At 35.6% G+C, this 20831-nt stretch overlaps 1 protein-coding gene across 1 annotated transcript; it reads left to right on the forward strand.

Moving 5' to 3' along the window:
• The first annotated feature begins 37 nt into the window (after positions 1–37).
• LOC126819698 (uncharacterized protein C19orf44) lies at positions 38–19041 on the forward strand. The gene is made up of 9 exons (XM_050547893.2): positions 38–189; positions 6884–7063; positions 8230–8695; positions 9529–9659; positions 11600–11834; positions 12988–13606; positions 14691–14890; positions 15936–16099; positions 17918–19041. Exons 2-9 carry the CDS (start codon positions 6956–6958, stop codon positions 17993–17995), a joined length of 2001 nt encoding a protein of 666 aa, XP_050403850.2. The 5' UTR covers positions 38–189; positions 6884–6955; the 3' UTR covers positions 17996–19041.
• The last annotated feature ends 1790 nt before the right edge of the window (positions 19042–20831 follow it).

Consider the following 20831-nt stretch of genomic DNA (forward strand, 5'->3'; position numbering starts at 1 on the left):
GAAGATACACGATATTTTCGCTTCGTGGAAAAGGGAAGTTACTCTTATTTGTTTTGCTTAGAAGCGGAAGTTTACAAATTTCATTAATTTTATGGAAAATACAAATTTTTCAATTAATAATACTAAATTTTGAAGTCTATCTATAGATGACATTGGTAGATTTATGTCAGTATTTTCGTTTTGAGACAGGTAGGTTAAAAATAGAAATATTAGGCCCTAATGATAGCAATGACTGATTGATTGACTGAAAAACAACCACGTTCACGGAACAGGAACCAACTTGAATAACAGTTGTATTTATATCATTGGCTATAAATTATAACATGGACCTTATAAGGTCCATAATTATAATATACTAGTATAATATTAATAATAGAATATGTAAATTTATTTTCAACAGATTTGGTTTATTGTATAATATCATTATGTAACAGATGTTGCCTGAGCAGATTGAAGCCAATTAAAGTGATTGTTGTCAAAAATAAAACCTTACTGTCTGAACTATCGTAAATTTAAAATGGATTTCTTTAATATGTAACAGGCATTGCCTGAGTAGAGCGAAGCTGATTATTGTCAAATATAAAACCTTCAAAATTAATTTTCTCAAGTGATACAAAAAATGTTAAATAATTTAGTTTTTCCAAATTGATTTTCATTTAGATCTAAATTGTATACATTAATTTTGTTTTTTAAAAAAGAACAAAAAAGTGTGAGAATTATTTTCATTGACGTCAAAAATATGTGACGTCATTGATTAGACGCGTCATAGAAATAGTTCTATGAGGCGCGTAATCTCGCTTGGGCGAGATTTGGTAAGTTGACATGCGCATTGGCTGTTTTGCCCAGTGTATCCGGTTCCGGTCTGAATTTTTTTTTTAATCAACAGTCTGTGGGTGACAATTTCAGTTACGCTCCTGTGTTACCGGAAAAGAGCTTTGCTCAAGCACCGCGCTTCGCGCGATGCTGTAGAGCTTCGCTCTCTATTAAAACTACTTAACTTTCGTTATTATAAACTTACCTGTGTGTTTGAAATCAACTCCCGTTAAATAAAATTCATTGCACAACTAATTATCCCAACGAATAAAAATGTTGTCTCTTGAAAAATTGAAATCCCGCAAACTTTTGACATAGAAAAATACCAATGGAAGCTGATTATGTCACTCTTTGGGAGATATCATTTTGTATAATATAAGGGGTGACAGCATAGCAAATCGAAATGGTTTTCGGTACTTTTATGACAACTCAAGTTTGGTTTAAGAATAAGCTATAAGTCTCGGCTCGGCACTGAGTTTGAGCGTTCAAACACATAACTGTTCGTATTCTTTAATTTCGTTATCGTCTTTTACATTCTAGTAAAATCTCTGCAAATTTTATAACTTTACCTTTTGAAATATTTTGTTTTAATTATTTGATTAATGACTCTGACTGGACAATTTTCTTTTGAACACACATGCGGCACAAAAACAATTACATTTGTTTTACGGGCCTTAAATATTACCCATGATTATCTTTAATATGATAAATTAATAACATATTTTTAGTTTATATATGACTTTATTTTTATGAGTATCCGTGCAATTCATTGTGAATAAAATTTGATAGACTGGGGATCAATGGTTACAATATAAATCTCCTATGTAATTGCCTTCAGTTGATATTTTTCGACGCCCAAACTCAATCGATCGTAATGATTGCGCTTTGTTTTCATTGCAACACGTGGTTGTCAAAATTAAACCACCCCCGCAACAGCTACATTGGTTTCGCCCAACACGTGACGAAAGCATTGTTGTCTTCCACTCGGTCGAAAATACAAGCAAATAGTCAAATTTGTCAAGAGAGCACTTTTTTATTTGTTGGGATATTTAGTTGTGCAATGGATTTTATTGAACAGGAGTTGATTTCAAATACTCAGGTAAGTTTATAATAACCAAAGTTAAGTAGTTTGTTCATAATTTGAAAAAATGTTAAATAATTTAGTTTTTCCAAACTGATTTTAATTTAGATTTAAATTGTGTGATTAATTTTGTTTATAAAGAACAAAAAAGTGTGAGTCTATATGTTAACATTTATATGTTAGATGTATTGTAACAACACGTACAGAAAAAATCATTATATAGCCTTACTAATAATATGTTATAGCCTTACTTTATGTTTAATTATGTCACAAGAAAATAAATTAAGCTGTAATTTTATATTCAATCCAACCACAAAACAGAATTATCAAAAATTCCAACAATAGCATGCATAAAAGGAGCTAAATGGCTAATATTTGGGACCTAGAAATTGACCAAAATGGGTTGAAACTTGAAACGCATATGATAATGTAATGTGAATGAATCTGATTTACATTCAATCGTTCACGTTTTTACTCAATTATGTTCCGCGAAATATGCCAGAAGTCTCAATCGAATGGCAACCTCTAGCGTCTGGTTATTCCAGTCTGCATAGATAATATTTATTGCACATGCTCTGCAGTTTTTTTTTTATGTTTACTCAAAGGTGTATGGTTGGCTAAGGAATTACTACACTTAAATGTGAAATGACTTATTTTAAAAAAAAGCAATTGATTACTTAAACCATCTCAACCATTTAAAAGGTGTAGGGATTAAACCAAAAAAAAAAAACCAGTCAGACTTGGGTGAACATATCTTTTAATAATTTTTGATTGTTCATGATTTTAAACTCTAGATATATAATTGATTACTTAAACCATCTCAACCATATGAAAGGTGTAGGGATTAAACTAAAAAAAAACAGTCATACTTTTTTATTGTTCATGATTTTAAACTCAATATATTTGACCTTAAATCTGACTTTTAATTGTTCCTTGAATGATCATAATATAATGACAAGGCAGGCCCTGTTTATAATAAAATAATAATAACTTGAACTGCCACTTTAAACATGATTTGTTATTCTATGAATGAGTGGATGACAGAACACTCTGTACGTTTCTATTGGTTGTTGTGTTAATGACATCACAATGACTGATTGTATAGATAACAATATGTTCACTGATAGTGTATACAATGGATTTTTAAAAATCTTTTCAATTGACTAAATTTATAAAAGTTTAGACATGAATAAGATATTTTTACTCATTGTGATCAAATCCACAAATTTTTATTTGATAAAAGAAATGCCTTCAAATAAATCTGTGGTCTTATAGCTGTAACCTGTAGGTCTTCAATAAACTATAACACATACTTATGGAAAAAACTTATTTATTTGAGCGAAGTTTTGAAGAGTATTCTCTCAACGTTATCAAGCTAATACAGTAATACAAAAATTATGAGGCTAGTTTCTACAGAAAACTATAACAACAATTCCTGAAGATCTACAGTTTTCCTTTTGGGCACTCAGGCTTCTTATTTATTTCTCCCATAACCCAATTTTTGTTTTTTTCAAACATTATTTATTTATTCAGTAAACAACATATCATTATGAGTACTGGTACTGAGAACAGGCTGGTGCTTATATAGATTGGGGGAGTGTGGGGTGGGAGTTGGGGGTGGGGGGAGGAATGGTTAACTTGTTCACCTTGGATCACAAGGTCTGTCATTGAGTCAAGTAGGGTCGCCTGTCCAACCTATGATTGTAATTTTAAAACTATAATTATTTTTCTGTAAATAATTTCTTATGGGAAGTGGGGGGGGGAGAGAGAGAGAGAGGTTTAACGTACACTCAAAACAAATTAGATCATTTCGGGACTAACATATGGTTCAATTTTATTTCAATAATTTGTTTGCGAATTTATATAAAGAGAGACAAATTAGGTCATTTCGGGACTAATATATGGTTCAATTTTATTTCAATAATTTACTTGCATGTAGAGAGGGGTCTTAATTCACTGTAATCCGGAGGACCTGGAGAAAACTCAGGAGATTCGACAGGCAACCCTACTCCTTGTCATGTGCAAGTGGAGAATCAAAACCAGGTCACTTGACTCAGTGACACAAACCCCTGACAAGGAGTAGGGTCGCCTGTCCAACATAGTGGGTTTTCTCCTGGTCCTCTGGTTTCCTCCCACTGCTAAAGACCTCTACGCGCAAGCGAATTATTGAAATAAAATTGAACCATATGTTAGTCCCGAAATGACCTAGTGTTGAGTGGAAATTAAACCCCATTTTCAGTCGTCGTTGTTTGTATTTATTTGGGGGACGCTTCGAAGAGTATTCTCTCAAACTTATCAAGTTTAAAAAACAATGACTACATTTTTTTCTCTCTCTTGTGGACTGAATACACAAAAATTATGTTTGTCATTACTTGATAAAAGTGGGTCTGAAAAGGACAGTGTTTAGTTATTGGTCAGTTGGAATTCAAAATAAAAGTAGCGCCATTGTTTGGGCTAAATCTCCGTCATAGCACACGGTATGACATATGCCCGTTTTAATTATCCCAGTCAGTGAAGAAAAGTAGGACGTTAAACCCCTTTTCATTGATAAAAGTATGTTTAGTGTCCAATAGGTGACCTAATTATGCTCTTGGAAACATATCTTAAACAGTTGACACAGTGCTATATGACCCACTTTATATGATAAGTAAAGATATCAGTATATGTATTTTAGTTTTATTGTCAATGCCTTTAGTTATATCTATTGTATATAATCTAAATTCCTCACCAATTAATCCCCCAATCTCATGTTGAATGATAGAGATAAACAATAAGGTATTGATAATGTTATATAAGACTTTCAATCTATCACTCAATCAATCCGACAGCTTACCACAACTGTCATAATTAACCAACCTTATCAGTTTCAAATTATCCTTATTTTCTTATTCTACTTTATATTTAATGAAGCCTGTATAGATTACTCATATAGAGAGAGAGAAATGGGGTTTAACGTCCACTCGACACAAACTAGGTAATTTCGGGACTAACACTTGGTGACAAGGAGCAGGGTCGCCTGTCCAATCTTGTGTTTTTTCTCCGGGTCCTCCGGTTTCCTCCCACTGCTAAAAACGCCTACGCACGAGCGAATTATTAAAATAAAATTGAACCATATGTTGGTCCCGAAATGACCTAGTTTGTGTCGAGTGGACGTTAAACCCCATTTCTCTCTCTTTCTTTAGTCCTTAAATGTTATAATTTTTAATTAGACATTTATTAACACGACAAGACCGTAATTAACACTCGATGCCATCAGATTTTATAGATTAGAATAATTTAATTTAAAAATGAAGAAGCAAGTCTAAGCCTTGAATATACCAATACAAAACTACAAACAGTGATAACTTTGCTCAAAATAAAGAAATTTGAATGAAATTTTCAATATATTCATTTTACATTATCTATTTTTGAACTATTATATATTATAGCAAGAACGTCCAGCTCTTTATCTAAATCTTACATAATGTACATTTATCTTTAAGTAACTTAAATAAATATATTTTATGTTTTATTAATTATTCACATATGTAAATTATCTGTCCAAAAAGATTTTTTTTCTACGAGCTCTTACTAATACATATTGAATTTGATATCCTTCTGATATTTCCTGTAATTGAAGTGTCGCCATTTGATTGGCTGCTGGGTATACTGTTGGCAGGGTGACAGCTGTTGTGTTTATCTCTGATAGGATTTTATGTTGCCAGAAATATATCATTCACTCAATTGTGAAAAATGATACATATATGAAATCAATTAAAATTGAATGAATTATTTCTCCTTTTTTTGGGTGTGTAAAATTTGTGGTTTTCATACGTCAGCTATAAAGATAATCATTGAGTGACAAAATGGTGTAGCCTGCCATTAAAATTGAAATTTTAAAATATGAAAGGAATGAATATTTTTATATATTGTTTTATGTATGAAATTGCCAGATGTTGTATTCCATTAAATATTAAGTTTTATGGTCTGTCCATGATAGAATATATAAATAGAGGGTTCTAGTGGTCCCAACATTGTGGATTTCTCTGGGTCCTCTGGTTTCCTCCCCTATGCACAAACAGATAATTAATGACATATTTTGTGTCCTGATTTTTTTCTATTGCAAATGCAAAATAAATTTTTTGTTTATACTTGAATATCTGAATTAAATTCAAATATTATTTGATAATAATAAAGGAACAATCAGAGAGAGAAATGGGGTTTAACGTCCCGACAAAAATTAGGTCATTTCGTGACTTAACATGGTTCAATTTTATTTCAATAATTCGCTTGCGTGTAGGGGTCTTGAGCAGTGGGAGGCACCCGGAAAAACCCCACGAGGTTGGACAGACGACACTACACCTACTCTTTGTAACATACAAGCGGAGAATCTTACTATTCATGCGTGTAAGAATCTTTATCAGTGTGAGGAAACCGTAAAAGGTTCGACAGACGACCCTTACTCTTTGTAATATACAAGCGGAGAATCAAAACCACGCCACTTGTCACTGTAGATCTTTCTCTTTATGCAGTGTATGGACCACAAGTACAGATTCAGTACTGTTTTTATCACCTTACTCAATCACCTTGGAGACACATCCAGTCACTAGGACTTACAAACATGTACAAAGATGACAACAACTTCAGACTTATTTTAAAAAATGTATTTGTCGCAGTAAAAAACATACCCCCCCCCCCCAAAAAAAAAATACACAGAAAAGAAAAGATCTATAGGAGAAAACAAACAAATAAATCTGGCTGAAACGTCGTCTTTCTAAAAAATAAAGTGGCCGAAAAGTCCTAGTCTGAAATGTCCACGGGCGAAATGTCCACTGGCCGAAACGTCCTACATTCGCTCTGATTGGGCTAATAAAGACGGGCATTCGCCATGCAGTTTGTTATGACTATGAGCGGATAATATTAAATATTTCCTCCATAGAATTGTTTGTGTTTTATTATGTTATAATGCATTCATTAATTTACACATGGTACATGTATGTATATTTACAGATTGATAATGGTTTGTGGTGTTTGGTGGACAGGAATCATATAATATAACAGTTAAATCAACAATTTGCAAAAATGGATAAACGAAACCGCGCTTCTACGTCTGCCCTATTACAACGAGTTTCAAATCAGTTAAAGGGCGAGAGAGTACCAACAGTAACAAAAGAAGAAGATGAATTAACTGTAAGTTATTATTATGTTGGAAATGAAATGGGATTTAAAGTCCTACCTTACTGCTCCTATGCTGGGCTAATGAAGACGGCCATACAGTGTGCTATGAGGGAAATTTTGCCCTGGCAGCAGCACTATGGCCAACTCTTATATTGAATTCCAACTGTCAAGGGATCTTTTATGTGCATGCCAATTTATACATGGGACCTTGTTTTTTTTGTCCCATCCAAATGACTAGACAGCTGTTCTTGAAATAACAAAGAGGATATATGTAGATAAATTTTGACTGGACAGTGGTGCTACGGTCTACTCTAAAATCAAATTCCAACTGTGAGTGCACGTCAATGTGTAAACAGGAACTAATTTTTTTGTCCAATCCGAACAACTACGTGGTCCTTTGCCAGACCAGCTGTCCTGCATCGTTGACAAGGGGGGAACGACAATGAAAACATCCTGATGAACTTTCTCAGCCCAAACCGGGATCTAACACGGGACCTCCAGGTTTGCGAGCCAACGTCTTACTCGCTGAGCCACTGCAGCTCCTGTTTTTATGCTGGACGCTATGAAGGAGGTGCCGTGGCCAAATGGTCTTACACATGCGCTTAAGATCATAATGTCTGTGATTGAGTCAAGCTCTGAGCTTTCAATCAAGGTTTTCACTTGAGAACTTGACCAGCTGGTCAATTTTTCATGTATTTTGCTTACTTCCGACATGGGGGTTGGATGACCGAATGGTTAGCACGCGCGCACTGTAACATAAAGTCTGTCATTGAGTCAACTGGCGTGGTTTCGAATCCCCGGTTGTATGTGACAAAGAGTAGGGTCGCCTGTCCAACCTCGTGGGTTTTCTCCAGGTCCTCCGGTTTCCTTCCACTGCTAAAGACCCCTACACGCAAGCGAATAATTAAAATAAAATTAAACCATGTGTTAGTCCCGAAATGACCTAGTTTGTGTCGAGTGGACGTTAAACCCCGTTTCTCTCTCTCTCTTTATTCCAATTTATCAACCCTGACCCTAACCCTGGACCTAGCCATAATGCTTACCCTAACCCTAACCTACATTCTCGCCAACAATCATGTGCCGTAACCTTATTTACATCACAGCGACCTTGACGAAAATTGAGCTGGCCTTAACAAATAGATTTAGCCGGATTTAAACATTTTGTCTCTATTTTCCAGGCGTATTTAAATACTGTGAGTAAAAGGACATCTCAACAGGCCAAATCAATAAATTTCAGTGATTACGGGGACATTTCAATATCAAGTTCGGATAATGTTTCAACACCTAAACAGAAATCACCAGCATTTGGTGCTGGAAGCAAATTCTTGAAGAAGAAAGTTGTTGATGAACCAGCCGCTACATCGCAGCCGACTTCTAAACAGACGTCTGGCAGTGCACTAACATCAACGAAGAAATCCCCTGCCGTGACCAATAAAGGAAGAACGAAATCGCCCATTTATTCTCATGTAAATATTAGCGTTGATACGGACACGGATGAAAGTAGAGTCGCTTATATAAATCTACCTGATACGTCGTCTGAACAGAGTGTAGGGCATGATGGGAAGCGGTTCATGAAACGACCAGAAACTCCTAAAGCTACTACTAAATCTGAGAAGACGAATCAGAGTTCTGATAAAAGCAAAGGTAAGCTAATTCGTTTGTTCCTGGTGTTTCAACGTCCACGTCCACCTGGGATGATATCGCAGACAAGGGTAAGCTAACAGTCTGATTTACTTTTATAGGGCTGAGCAGGTTAGTGTATCTAGTCCTATGGATGGGACTAAAAAAGGGTTAAATCCTGTTATTTTTCATTTCATATTGACAGAAGCTCCATATTTGTCAATCTTCCTCCTAGATCGGGGGTGGGGGATGGCTGAATGGTTAGCACCTGCTCGTAGTATCATTAGGTCTGTCATTGAGTCAACTGTGGCATGGTTTCAATTTTCCGGTTGTATGTGACAAGGAGTAGGCTCGCCCGTGCTAAAGACCCCCATGCGCAAGTGATTTATTGAAATAAAATTGAACCATATGTTAGTCCCGAAATGATCTAGTTTGTGTTGAGTGGACGTTAAACCCTCTCTCTCTCTCTCTCTCTCTCTCTCTCTCTCTCATTTTTTTTTTTTTTAAACATACAATATGAAAGAGCTAAATCTGCCTATTGCAGGTCTTTCTTTAGGCCTGAAATGTTATCTAAATTATTGATTAGACATTAATTAAGTTATCCAGACCATAATCAACTCTTGATGCCAATAGTTAAATGTAAAAATGGATAATCAAGACTTTGTTTTTTATTGTACCGATTTTAGTAATGATGACTGAGGCTAGGCCTAAAATTCAAAAGCTAATATCTCAGTTCAGAGTGGAGCAATTTGACTGAAATTTTCAGCATATTCTATTTATATTATCTATTTTTTAACTATTAAAGCGAGAACTGTCAACTCTTTATCTAATGTCCCATAATGCCCCTTTAATTTTAGGTTCTAAAAAAGATAAAAAGAAGAATCAGCAGTTATTATCATCAGAAGAAAGTTTGGCTGATTTCATGCAAAGATTATCATCATCTGAATCTACTCCCAGACCTAAATCAGCTCGATCTTATCAAAGACCGGTAAATATCACTTATACCCTCAAGGTCAAACAATCAAATTTTAATTTGTTGGTGATTTATTGTTGATTATGGTATTAGATATATCATAAAAAAGATATAAACCCCTTTAGCTAATGCCTGTACGTAGCTATCCCTTGTAGCTATCCCCTGAAAGACTTATTGTATACCCACCTCCACTTAATGCCCTGAGGTGAGGCTATATTTCAAAATGTCTGTCTTTGTTAGTACACATGGCATGTTTATGAATAAAATCAAAATAAAATGTAGATAAAAAAAACCTGTAAGTCATATAGCCACTTTGATAATACCCTGAAGCTATTTTTATCAAGTGATTTTTGAAAAATCTTTCTTAAAGATACATTATGTAAGATTTAGATAAAGAACTAGCCATTATTGCTGTAATAGTTTGAAAGAAGATGATGTAAAATGAATAATTTGAAAATTTCATTCAAATTACTCTATTGCAAGCGAAGATATTAGCCTTTGAAGGTTTGACAGACGTGTGCAATAATTTCAACCACCATACTGGTTGATCGAAACTAAGTCTCAGGCCTCCATATTTGATTAAATCAAAGTATCGCTGAACCATTCTAATCTATTTAATATCGGAGAAATCTGATGCCATCGGGAGTTGATTAAGGCCTTGATCATTTCATTAATGTCTAATTAATACTTTAGAAAACATTTCAGGCCTAAAGAAAGACCTACAATAGGCAGATTTAGCTCTTGCATAATGTATGTTTAATATTCATGGCACATTTTTGAAAAGAATCAAAATATAAACTAAATCTTTACACCCATAATAAAAAACTGTTAGAACATATTTAAGAAGTCCATAAAATTAGAACTGTATTAAGATTTGTTGAGATGAGAGTTGCCTGGAATGTGACCGAAGCTGAATGGTTAACGCGTGCGCATTGCTTCATAAGGTCTGACATTGAGTCAAGTGGCGTGGTTTCGATTCCCCACTTGTATGTGACAAGGAGTAGGGTCTCTTGTCCAACCTCATGGGTTATCTCCACGTCCTTCGGTTTCCTTCCACTTCTAAAGACCTCTATGTGGAAGCAAATTATTGAAATAAAATTAAACCATGTTAGTCCTGAAATGACCTAGTTTTTGTCGAGTGCTTGTTAAACCCCATCTCTCTCTCTCTCCCCCTCTCTCTCTCTCCTCTCTCTCTCTCTCTCTCTCTCTCTCTCTCTCTCTCTCTGCCCGTCTCCCTCTCTCAGTTAGCTGACAAAAATAAGGTGTGGTAATCGAGATTAGTTCTTGTTTGAATCACGGTGAACCATATGTTTTAAGGGTCTAAGGGAACTAACTATAAGGGGTTAAGTGACGTGTGAAAAAGGATACCATGTCGGTGAGTTTGTCCTTTAAAATCGAACCACCCAGTTCAAATATTCTGATTGTACATCGTTTAAATGTTCGTAAAACTCTGCAATAAACATTGTCTCGAACAGTTCTTTTTAAATTTGAGTTCCTTAAACTTTAAAGTTACAATTTCATATTTTTAAGTTATATTTTTAAAATGTATTAAAATAAAGCCCTAAAATAGATGGTATCTATAAACCGTCCTACCTTGTTAAAGAATAATCCTATTAATCCTATAATTCACTCTTGCCAGTTGAGAAATTGGCAAAATTATCATTTTCAACTTCAAATTCAAACGTTTGAAGATAGCTATTCCATGGTAGAGAATAGGAAAACAAGGGAGGTAATTGTGTTATTATTTCCGGCGTGAAGATTTTTAAGTGTGAGAAAGATAACCTATGATCATATAATAGTGAGTTGACAACCTATTGAGCAAAAGACATAGAAATAATTATGTTTTGACTTTCTTACAAAATATGAAATTGTGACAATTTTACTTATCTTTTAATCTATCTGTACAAAATAAAAGGATTTTCCAAAAAAAATTTTATATCATCTATAATTTACAGGCTGATGGTGCTCCACCCAAACCACGATCTCCTTCACCAGAAGGAAAACCATACCGATTTTCACCGAGTCCTAGAACACCAAGAAAGAGTGGTTCACCTAAAGTAGGTAGACGAACTCCTTCACCTCTGGCCTTGCATTCTCGTTCCCAATCTCAGGACTCTGATATGATCGAATCTATTGTTAGTGAGGTTGTCGAGACACCAGACACAGCCAGTTCAGAAGAATTGTTCAAAGGTTTGTATTTCATGTTTTCTGTTAAAACTGTTGGGAAATAAAATCTTCTGATCAATCTAATTAAAACACAGATCCTATTTCGTTTCGTTTTTTATAGTTCAAATTTCATTTTACTTGTCTTTACTAACCTAGGTTCTGGAATAGTTGTTATCACTGACATGTTCTGAATGATGTGAGGAATCAGCCAATGAAACAGTCTGTTGCATCAAATTCTTGGCATGTGATGCACGGAACTGTGGGTATCCTACTAGAAACATCAACGCTGATTGGTTAATCAAATGTCTAACATCATAGCGTCAAAAGCCGCTTGTATGACCCATAACGCGACCTTCCACTATAAATCGTCAGATCTTCATGTAGTAGAGGCCATCGAAATTATAAAAAAACGAAACTAAATATAGATGTATATTTTAATCAGATTGTCTTTTAACCAACATTTTCTTTAGTAAGAATTTAGTAAGTGAGTAGGACGCTGGCTCGCTAGCCTGGAGGTCGCGGGTTCGATCCCAGTGTTGGCTGAGAAAGTTTATCTGAATTTTCCGGCGTGGTTTACTCTTTGTTAGTGGTGTAGGATGGGGAATCTAACACATTGGTGTGCATGTAAAAGATCCCTTGGCAGTCAGAATTTGATATTAGAGTAGGCCTTAACGCCACTGTCCAGGAAAATTTCCCTCATAGCACACTGTATGACATATGCCCGTCTTCATAAGCCCAGTTCGGAGCAAAACAGTAGGACGTTAAACTCCATTTCATTTCCTTTATTTAATTGATGGGGAGTTGGATGGTCGAATGGTTATTGTGCGTGTTGTATCATAATGTCTGTCATTGAGTCACCTGGCGTGGTTTTGATTCCCCTGTTGTACGGGACAAGGAGTAGGGACATCTGCCCAACCTCGTGTACCTACGTTATTCATATTTTTAAAAAAAAAAACGTGTTACCCTGGCAACAACTTTTTTTTTTAATGTTAGTTTTCCCTTGTTTATTACATTTCCTAACTACTTGTGCCATTTTCTATAGCTTTAGAATTTGAGAAAACATTTTTCGGGTAGCCTCACCCCTTAACTGATCCAGGCCATGATCCAGGCCATAATCAACTCTCGATGGAATTGGATTTCTCTTTCTCTTATTTATCTGTGTTATTTTTCTTACTAGTTGTAATGGACATTGATGCATTGGAACCAGCATTGCCAGTCAAAAAAGAAAGAGACACAGCCAGACAATCACGAAACAAAGCCAAAGAACAAAAGAAAAAGAGTCCAAAAGAAGCAAAGAAGAAGAGTACCAAACCGATTGAAAGTGACGTGTTTAGTAGTTTTGGTTTACAAACTGTCGAAGATTTAATGGGTAATTTCTCGGATGGAATGGACGAAAGTATTGCCAGTGAAATATCGGAAGTGAGGTTCGAAAGACAGGACAGTGGTCGTAAAGTCCAGAGAAAAGAGTCGTTATCTGAGATAAGAACTTTTGGTTCAGGTGCAACTTCTCGAAAAAACGTTTCTTTATCCCACACTCAGGAAATCGATGATTCTATCTCCGAGAGAATAGGGGTCAGCAGTCGACAGGATAAATCGTCGATTGCTTCGGAAGTTAAAACACAATATAGTGATGAAACTGACGTCGAATATACGGAAGGTTTTGAAAGTGAACCAGAAAGTATCACTGAATCTCAATCTATTCGAGGAAACAAAAAACAGAGTAAAAAAGAAGCAGATGATAAAAGTTATAGCGAGAGTTATACTTCTTTTTCTGATTCCAGAACTTATTCTAGAAGGTATTTATCTATAAAATAAAACATTCTATAGGCTGAGAAAAGGGGATTATTCTAAAAAAAACGTTCTTTAGGCTCAGAAAAGGGTATCATTCTAAAAATTATATTCTATAGGCTGAGAAAAAGGTATCGTTCTAAAAAGCATTTTATAGGCTTTTTTAACAAAAAAAAACATTCTATAGGCTCAGAAAAGGGTATCATTCTTTTAAAAAAGCTTTCTATAGGCTGAGAAAAGGATATTCTTTTAAAAAAGCATTTCATAGGCTGAGAAAAGCGTATCATTTTTAAAAAAAAAAAATACCAACATTCTCTGGGCTCAGAAAAGGGTATCATTCTATAAAAAATAAAATTCTTTAGGCTTAGAAAAATAAAAAACAAGACAATTTTACAAAATTTTAAGAGATGCAACTTTCGTTCTCCAACTAACTTTATGGCTACACATGACCGTAATCATCATAAATCTTGAAAAAGATGGTCCAACTATTTCTGTAAATAAATAGCCATTAGGAAACAGCTTTTAAAGGTCTTAAATTTCTGAAATAATGCAAGTAATTGTGTCAACATATCCTTTCCATAATGTCAATGTTACCTGCCACAGGTAAATTTCAATGTTAGTAATTTCCGCGAGCGGCGAGGGGACAGGCCCCTTGTATTGAAAAGGTTAAGTTTGATCAGTCTGATTAAAATACACATTTGTATTTTGTTTCGTTTTTTTATAATTTCAATGGCCTACACTACATAAAGATCTGATCGGTTGTAATGGAAAGTCGCGTCATGGGTCGTATGATCGGCTTTTGACCCTATGACGTCAAACATTTGATTAACCAATCAGCATTGATGTTTCTAGTAGAATACCCACAGTTCTGTGCATCGCATGCCAAAAACTCGCCATAACAAACTGTCTCATTAGCTAATCCCTCACGTCAACCAAAACGCAGATTATATAACAACTCTTCCAGATCCTAGTGTAGTAAAGACAAATAAAACGAAATTTTGAACTATAAAAAACAAAATGAAATAGGATCTGTGTTTTAATCAGCTTGCCAGAATATTGTTTTAAATGAAATTTCGTTATCTTGTTTTTCAGTTATACTCAATCTAGTCGACCTCAGTCACCAATTAAACGCCGTCCAAATACTAGAAATATCAGTGTGCAGACGGGCGAAGATCCGGGATTATCTTACAGATGGAAGGTACCAATGGCTACTGTCGGACCTAGTTATGGTTTGGATTTTGTGGATCCGTCACCTATAGCAACCCATGTTATTAGTCCAGATGCGCTTGAAGGTAATTTTTGATACTCCTACATTGAAACGTTGTCGTATATTGTCGTCCAGATGCGCTTGAAGGTAATTTTTGATACTCCTACATTGAAACGTTGTTGTATATTGTCGTCATACCTGTCTTTTTGTTAGTCCCCTGTCTAGAGGCTAAAGTTTACATCCAATTGACATTAAATTCATAAACAGTCTTCAAATTCATGAGATGAAGAAGCCTGTTTTTCACAATTTCTGATGATTCCCATTTGGATTAATTATGTAAAATCATATGGACAACCATGAGGCCAAAATTTTCATCCAATTGTCTTGACATATATTAGCAACGAAGAAGCCTATTGATTTTCAAATTGAACTGCTAGGAAGAAGCCATCCTATTTTTAATTATTTCTGATAGTTATTTCCTCGGTTGTGGCCCTTGAGCAGTTTTTAGTGTATTGTAAATGTACTCCTTACCTACAAAAGAAAACAGAAATGCAGTAGCTATTATAGACCGCTTGGACAACTTATTGAGTCGCTTGTCATACCAATGTCTTTAACTAGCATTTACAGGCATTGATTGATAATACGGTTATAACAGTTTGAGCAACCTTAAAGATACATTATGGGAGATTAGATAAAGAGCTGGCAGTTCTCACTATAATAGTTAAAAACTAGATAATGTAAAGGCAATTTGCTGAATATTGCTCCACTGTGAACCACAAATTTAGCGATTGAATTTTAGGCCTAGCTTCAATCATGATTACTAAACTCGGTACGATAAAAAACATAGTCTTAATTATCCATTTTTTGATTTAATCATCAATGAGCGTTGAGCAGCAGATCGGATTCAAATCCACTAAATATCGCAGTCTAATGATGACATCGAGAGTTGATTATGGTCCGAATAAGTTAATTAATGTCTAATTAATAATTTAGATAACATTTCAGGTCTAAAGAAAGACCTGCAATAGGCAGATTTACCTCTTGCATAATGTATGTTTAAATAATAATGTATGTTTAAGCTAGATCTGTATAACTTTGAGCTATTTATGATATATGTTATATATTTGTAGCTATGACAGCGTACAGTCCAGCTATGATAGCTCTCCATGATATGTTAAAACAACAACTGATGTTAACACAAAGTTTCCTCAGTGCTCAAGAAAGAATCTACGCTGCATACAATACGTCTTTAGATACTAATTACCATTACACTACACTAGAAGATACAAAACAGGTAACTTTTTATGTTTAGTGGGATTAATTTCCTAATCTGATTAAAATCCAGGTAACTTTTTATGTTTCGTGGGTTTTATTTGATACACGTTCTATTTTAGTCATTTATTTCCCAATCCGATTAAAATAGAGATCTATATTTGAAATTTCGTTTCGTTTTTTGTCCCCCACCTCTCTTTCTAATTGAGCTAGAATGTTCAAACTTGGTGTAGGTGTTTATTAGGTTGATGCCTTGAAAGAGTTCGAAGATGAGCATTTTCTGCTAAGCGTAAACAGAGATAAGCAATTTGATCGGTTGATGCTTTTGGACACAATAATTTTAGTTCTAATTAAGTGAGAGTGATGATTGCTCAATACTTTTGAAAAAAAAATAAATGTGCTATTAATTAATACGTGTCATCTATTTATTTTGGGATTTCGGCAGGGGACATCAGCCTCACTGTTGGCTTGTTTATACTTACGATGACCTACACTAGATGAAGATCTGACTGATTGTAGTGGAAGGTCATGTCAGAGGTCATACGAGCGGCTTTTGACACTATTAGGTCAAACATTTGATTAACCAATCATCGTTGATGTTTCTAGTGGGTTACCCACAGTTCCTTGCACCTCACACCAAAAATTTGCCGTAACAGACCGTTTCATTGGTTTATCCCTCATATCATCCAGTGTAGTAAAGACAAGTAAAACGAAATTTTGAATTATAAACAATGAAACGAAATAGGATCTGTCTTTTAATCAGATTGTTAATTTCCCAAGTTCCCATCTGAAAAGAACCATGGGAATTTTTAAACTTGGCTGTGTGGCTGACAAGGGACGAAGAAACCAAAGTCCACCCGTAATGACGTTTGAGTGAACATAATGTACCCAATTGAGCAAACCTGCCATGATTTTTTTTAAAGGGAGATAATTTTGCACATTGTTTAGAATTTCTGATATTTGACGTTTTTTTTTCCTCACCTTTCGAAGAAAGCAGAGGACTATTAAAATGGGTCTGGCTGTCTGTCACACTTTTTGGAATACACACAATCACTGTCCCTCTAATTGAGCTAGAATGTTCAACCTTGGTGTAGATGTTTATTGGCTAAGTAGCGATAAGCAATTTGATTGGTAAAGACTTTGGAACATAGCAACTCTGCTTTTAATTTAGGTAGAATGTTTAAACTTGATGTAGATGTTCATTACGTGAATGTCTTGACTGAGTTCAATGATTAACATTTCCCGCTAAAGCAGAGCTAAGCAATTTCATTGGTCGAATGCTTTGGGACAAGATAGCTTTGATTATAACTGATGGAGAGTGATAAAACTTAGTATATAGTTTCACTACCAGGTATTTCAAAACCTGGACTGATCATGTCACTACCAGGTACTTCAAAACCCGGACTGAGTTTGATCGTGAACATTTTATGCTTAGACTAAGTATAGATAATCAGTTTGATTGCTCAATACTTTTTCCAAAAGATAGATAAATGTGCAATTAATTAATATGTTTCGTCTTGGGACTTTGGCGGCAGACATCAGCCTCACTGTCGGCTTGATTTGATCCACATCAATATCGTGATATAAAACAGTTTTATTTCTTCGACATCGGCAGTAGTAAATTATCAATTATTCATTTAGCCTTTTGTGTATTGGGATTTCGGCAGGAGATATCAGCCTCACTGTTGGCTTGTTTATCCTTTTGTCTATTGGGATTTCGTCAGGAGACATCAGCCTCACTGTTGGCTTGTTTATCCTTTTGTCTATTGGGATTTCGGCAGGAGACATCGGCCTCACTGTTGACTTGTTACTTATATTGTTTATTGTTTTGTTTTTTCAGTATATCAAACAACATAGAAAAAAACCTCTTACTTTTAAACAAGCCTTGAAAATGGTGACGGCAGAGATGAATAACTAGTTGAACGATTTATTATCTCATAACACCTCTGTTTAATACGTCTTACACTGGATTGAGTTTATTAAACATACAGGGGGGTTGGATGGCCAAATGGTTAATACGTGCGCGCTATATCATACGGTCTGTCATTGAGTCAACTAGCGGGGTTTCGATTTCTTGGTTGTACGTGACAAGGAGTACAGTAGCCTGTCCAACCTCGTGGGTTTTCTCCGGGTCCTCCGGTTTCCGCCCACTACGAAAGACCCCTACACGCAAGCGAATTATTGAAATTAAATTGAACCATGTGGTAGTCCATAAATGACCTAATTTGTGTCGAGTGGACGTTAAACATTATGCAAGAGCTAAATTTGCCTATTGCAAGTCTTTATTTAGGCTTCAGATGTTATAGAAATTATTAGTTAGATCTTTATTTACATGACAAGTTCAAAATCACCTCTGTAGACCCTCGGGTGGCTTAGATACAGCTTTTTTTTTTAAACAGTCGTCCATTTAATAATTATATTAATAAATGGCTGACCAAGCTAACCTTTACCGTTAGTCACTACTGGAGACTGCCGATGAAAGGTCTGCCAATCGAGAGTACCATAGTTATTGAGAATTTTACTTGATAATCGAGAATATGTGGGTGGAGTTATCATCTGTCAATCAAATGATCGGAGAGAGAGAGAGACTCGACACAAACTAGGTCATTTCGGGACTAACATATGGTTCAATTTTACTTCAATAAGGACCCGGAGAAAATCCACAAGGTTGGACAGGCCTCCTCCTTGTCACGTACAACCGGGGAATCGAAACCACGCCAGTTTACGCAATGACAGACCTTATACAGCGTGCGCTAGCCATTTGGCCATCCACCCCCCCCGTGAATTTAGCAGAGACATCTATCTAGTGGGTGTATTGGGGTCTAATAATCCCATCTGTATTCAATAATAAAGTGTTCAACAGAGCTGTACATTCCTAACTGTGATTTAAATATTAACTATTTATTTTTTATTTATATACTATGTATTTATTTATATATTTTGTACCTAGATTAAAAATGTTAAACTTATTTTGTCGTTCACCTCATTTCTTGAAAGGATGTAACAGAATATCGGAATGATGAACTGTCATAATAACGGACAATCGCGCTAACATATTACGGGGTGTTTAACTGTCCATCAAAAAACAAGGAATACAGGGAAAGCTTGATTATTGGACCGTCTGCTAAGGAACCATCAGAATAATGAAATGAAATGGGGTTTAACGTCCTACTGTTTTGCCCTGACTGGGCTAATGAACACGGGCTTACGCCATACAGTGTGCTATGAGAGAAATTTTGCCCGGACAGCGGCGCAATGGCCTACTATTATATCTAATTCCAACTGCCAAGGGATCTTTTAAAGGACAATATTGGTGCCAGTCATTATCACATATGTGATAGAGCTGGTTAAACACATTCCAAATATAATTTTAACACAGAGATCATTGCTACGATAGCTGAGTAATACAGTTTGTCTGAATCGGAAGTGACGAACGCCAAAGGAAAGCACGAGTCGCCTCTCTATATAACTGACTGATGTGACAAATGATAACGGATATACGGGCGAATTTCTGCTCACTAATAATTCCTTTGTACTATCCAAATGACTAGACAGCTGTCCTTGTCAAGCCTTTCGTCCTGCATCACTGAAAAGGGGAAATCCTGATGAACTTTCTCGCCCAATGCAGGGATCGAACCCACGACCTCCAGGCTAGCGAGCAAGCGTCTTCCCTTCAGAATAATGAGAGGACATATTTACAGATCGTCACCAGACCCCGTATCAATTTGTCTTACCAAGGGAAAAACGGGCAGAAAGATTTACGGACTTTTTAACTGGTATATGAAACATGTGAGCCAACAGGACATCGGAATGATGGGAATAACGGAACGTTCAATCATTGAACTGTCATAACAGGCATCTTCAATAGAAGGCTTGATCTCGCTTTAACTACTACATCATATCAAGGCCTTCGCGTAACACCCTGCATATTTTGGCACTAATTGCGATTGGGTACAAGCCCAACTTGTGAGCCAATCAGATTCCTTGAGCTTTCAAGCTAAAATGTCTACCTATGATAATCAAGTTGCAAAGTTCAAGGTTCATTCAATGTCAAGGTTTCCATGGAGGTCACGATGTCACAACCTCTGATTGGACGCTACTGCTCATGTGTCTGTAGATAACATAACTATAAGTTCGGGAATTGTGAAGTAAACAAGCAACGCAGTCGTTGCTTCATGAACATGCATAATGGGGAGGATTGGGAATAACTTACTATCAGATTTACAGACTGTCCAAACCCTTATCGAGTGAACAGGCTATCATTCTATGAATAAAAATAACATGTTGGCCAAATAAAGCTCCGACCACTATGAACACTATTATTATTATTATTAAAGATACATTCCCACGTACAAACTGGGTGATTTGACGATATATTTGGACTAAAAACATTCAAACTTTTCATAAAGTTTATCAACATGTACATCAAGTGCTCAATCTCCGCGTGCAACCTTTGACGTCACACATGCAGATATTCCTAATCGTCAGGCTGTTGATTAGGGGAACCCATACATTTTTGTCCTGTATACGCTCGATGAGTGTTTTTCAGGGAATCCAGTATTTTTCTAGTAAGATTGAATATTTTTACTTTCCATATATACCAAAATTTTATTGGAAATAACCACCCGATAAATACTTTTCTGGGAACGTATCTTTAAGTGGAGTGTTGGGGAGGAAGTTTAATGGATAGAAAGTCATCTTAATTACTTGATATTTGAGTAAATAAACGAGGGCCATCTAGGGAGAGAGAGAGA

The sequence above is a fragment of the Patella vulgata genome, chromosome 4 (assembly GCF_932274485.2).
Source record: "Patella vulgata chromosome 4, xgPatVulg1.2, whole genome shotgun sequence".
Classification (NCBI taxonomy): domain Eukaryota; kingdom Metazoa; phylum Mollusca; class Gastropoda; family Patellidae; genus Patella; species Patella vulgata.

Bases quoted from the DNA above. Each gene is read 5' to 3' on its own strand.
- LOC126819698 (XM_050547893.2), top strand. From the start codon at position 6,956: ATGGATAAACGAAACCGCGCTTCTACGTCTGCCCTATTACAACGAGTT. The intron at 8,696-9,528 runs GTAAGCTAATTC...CTTTAATTTTAG, and splicing joins GAGTTCTGATAAAAGCAAAG to GTTCTAAAAAAGATAAAAAG. The intron at 14,891-15,935 runs GTAATTTTTGAT...ATATATTTGTAG, and splicing joins TAGTCCAGATGCGCTTGAAG to CTATGACAGCGTACAGTCCA.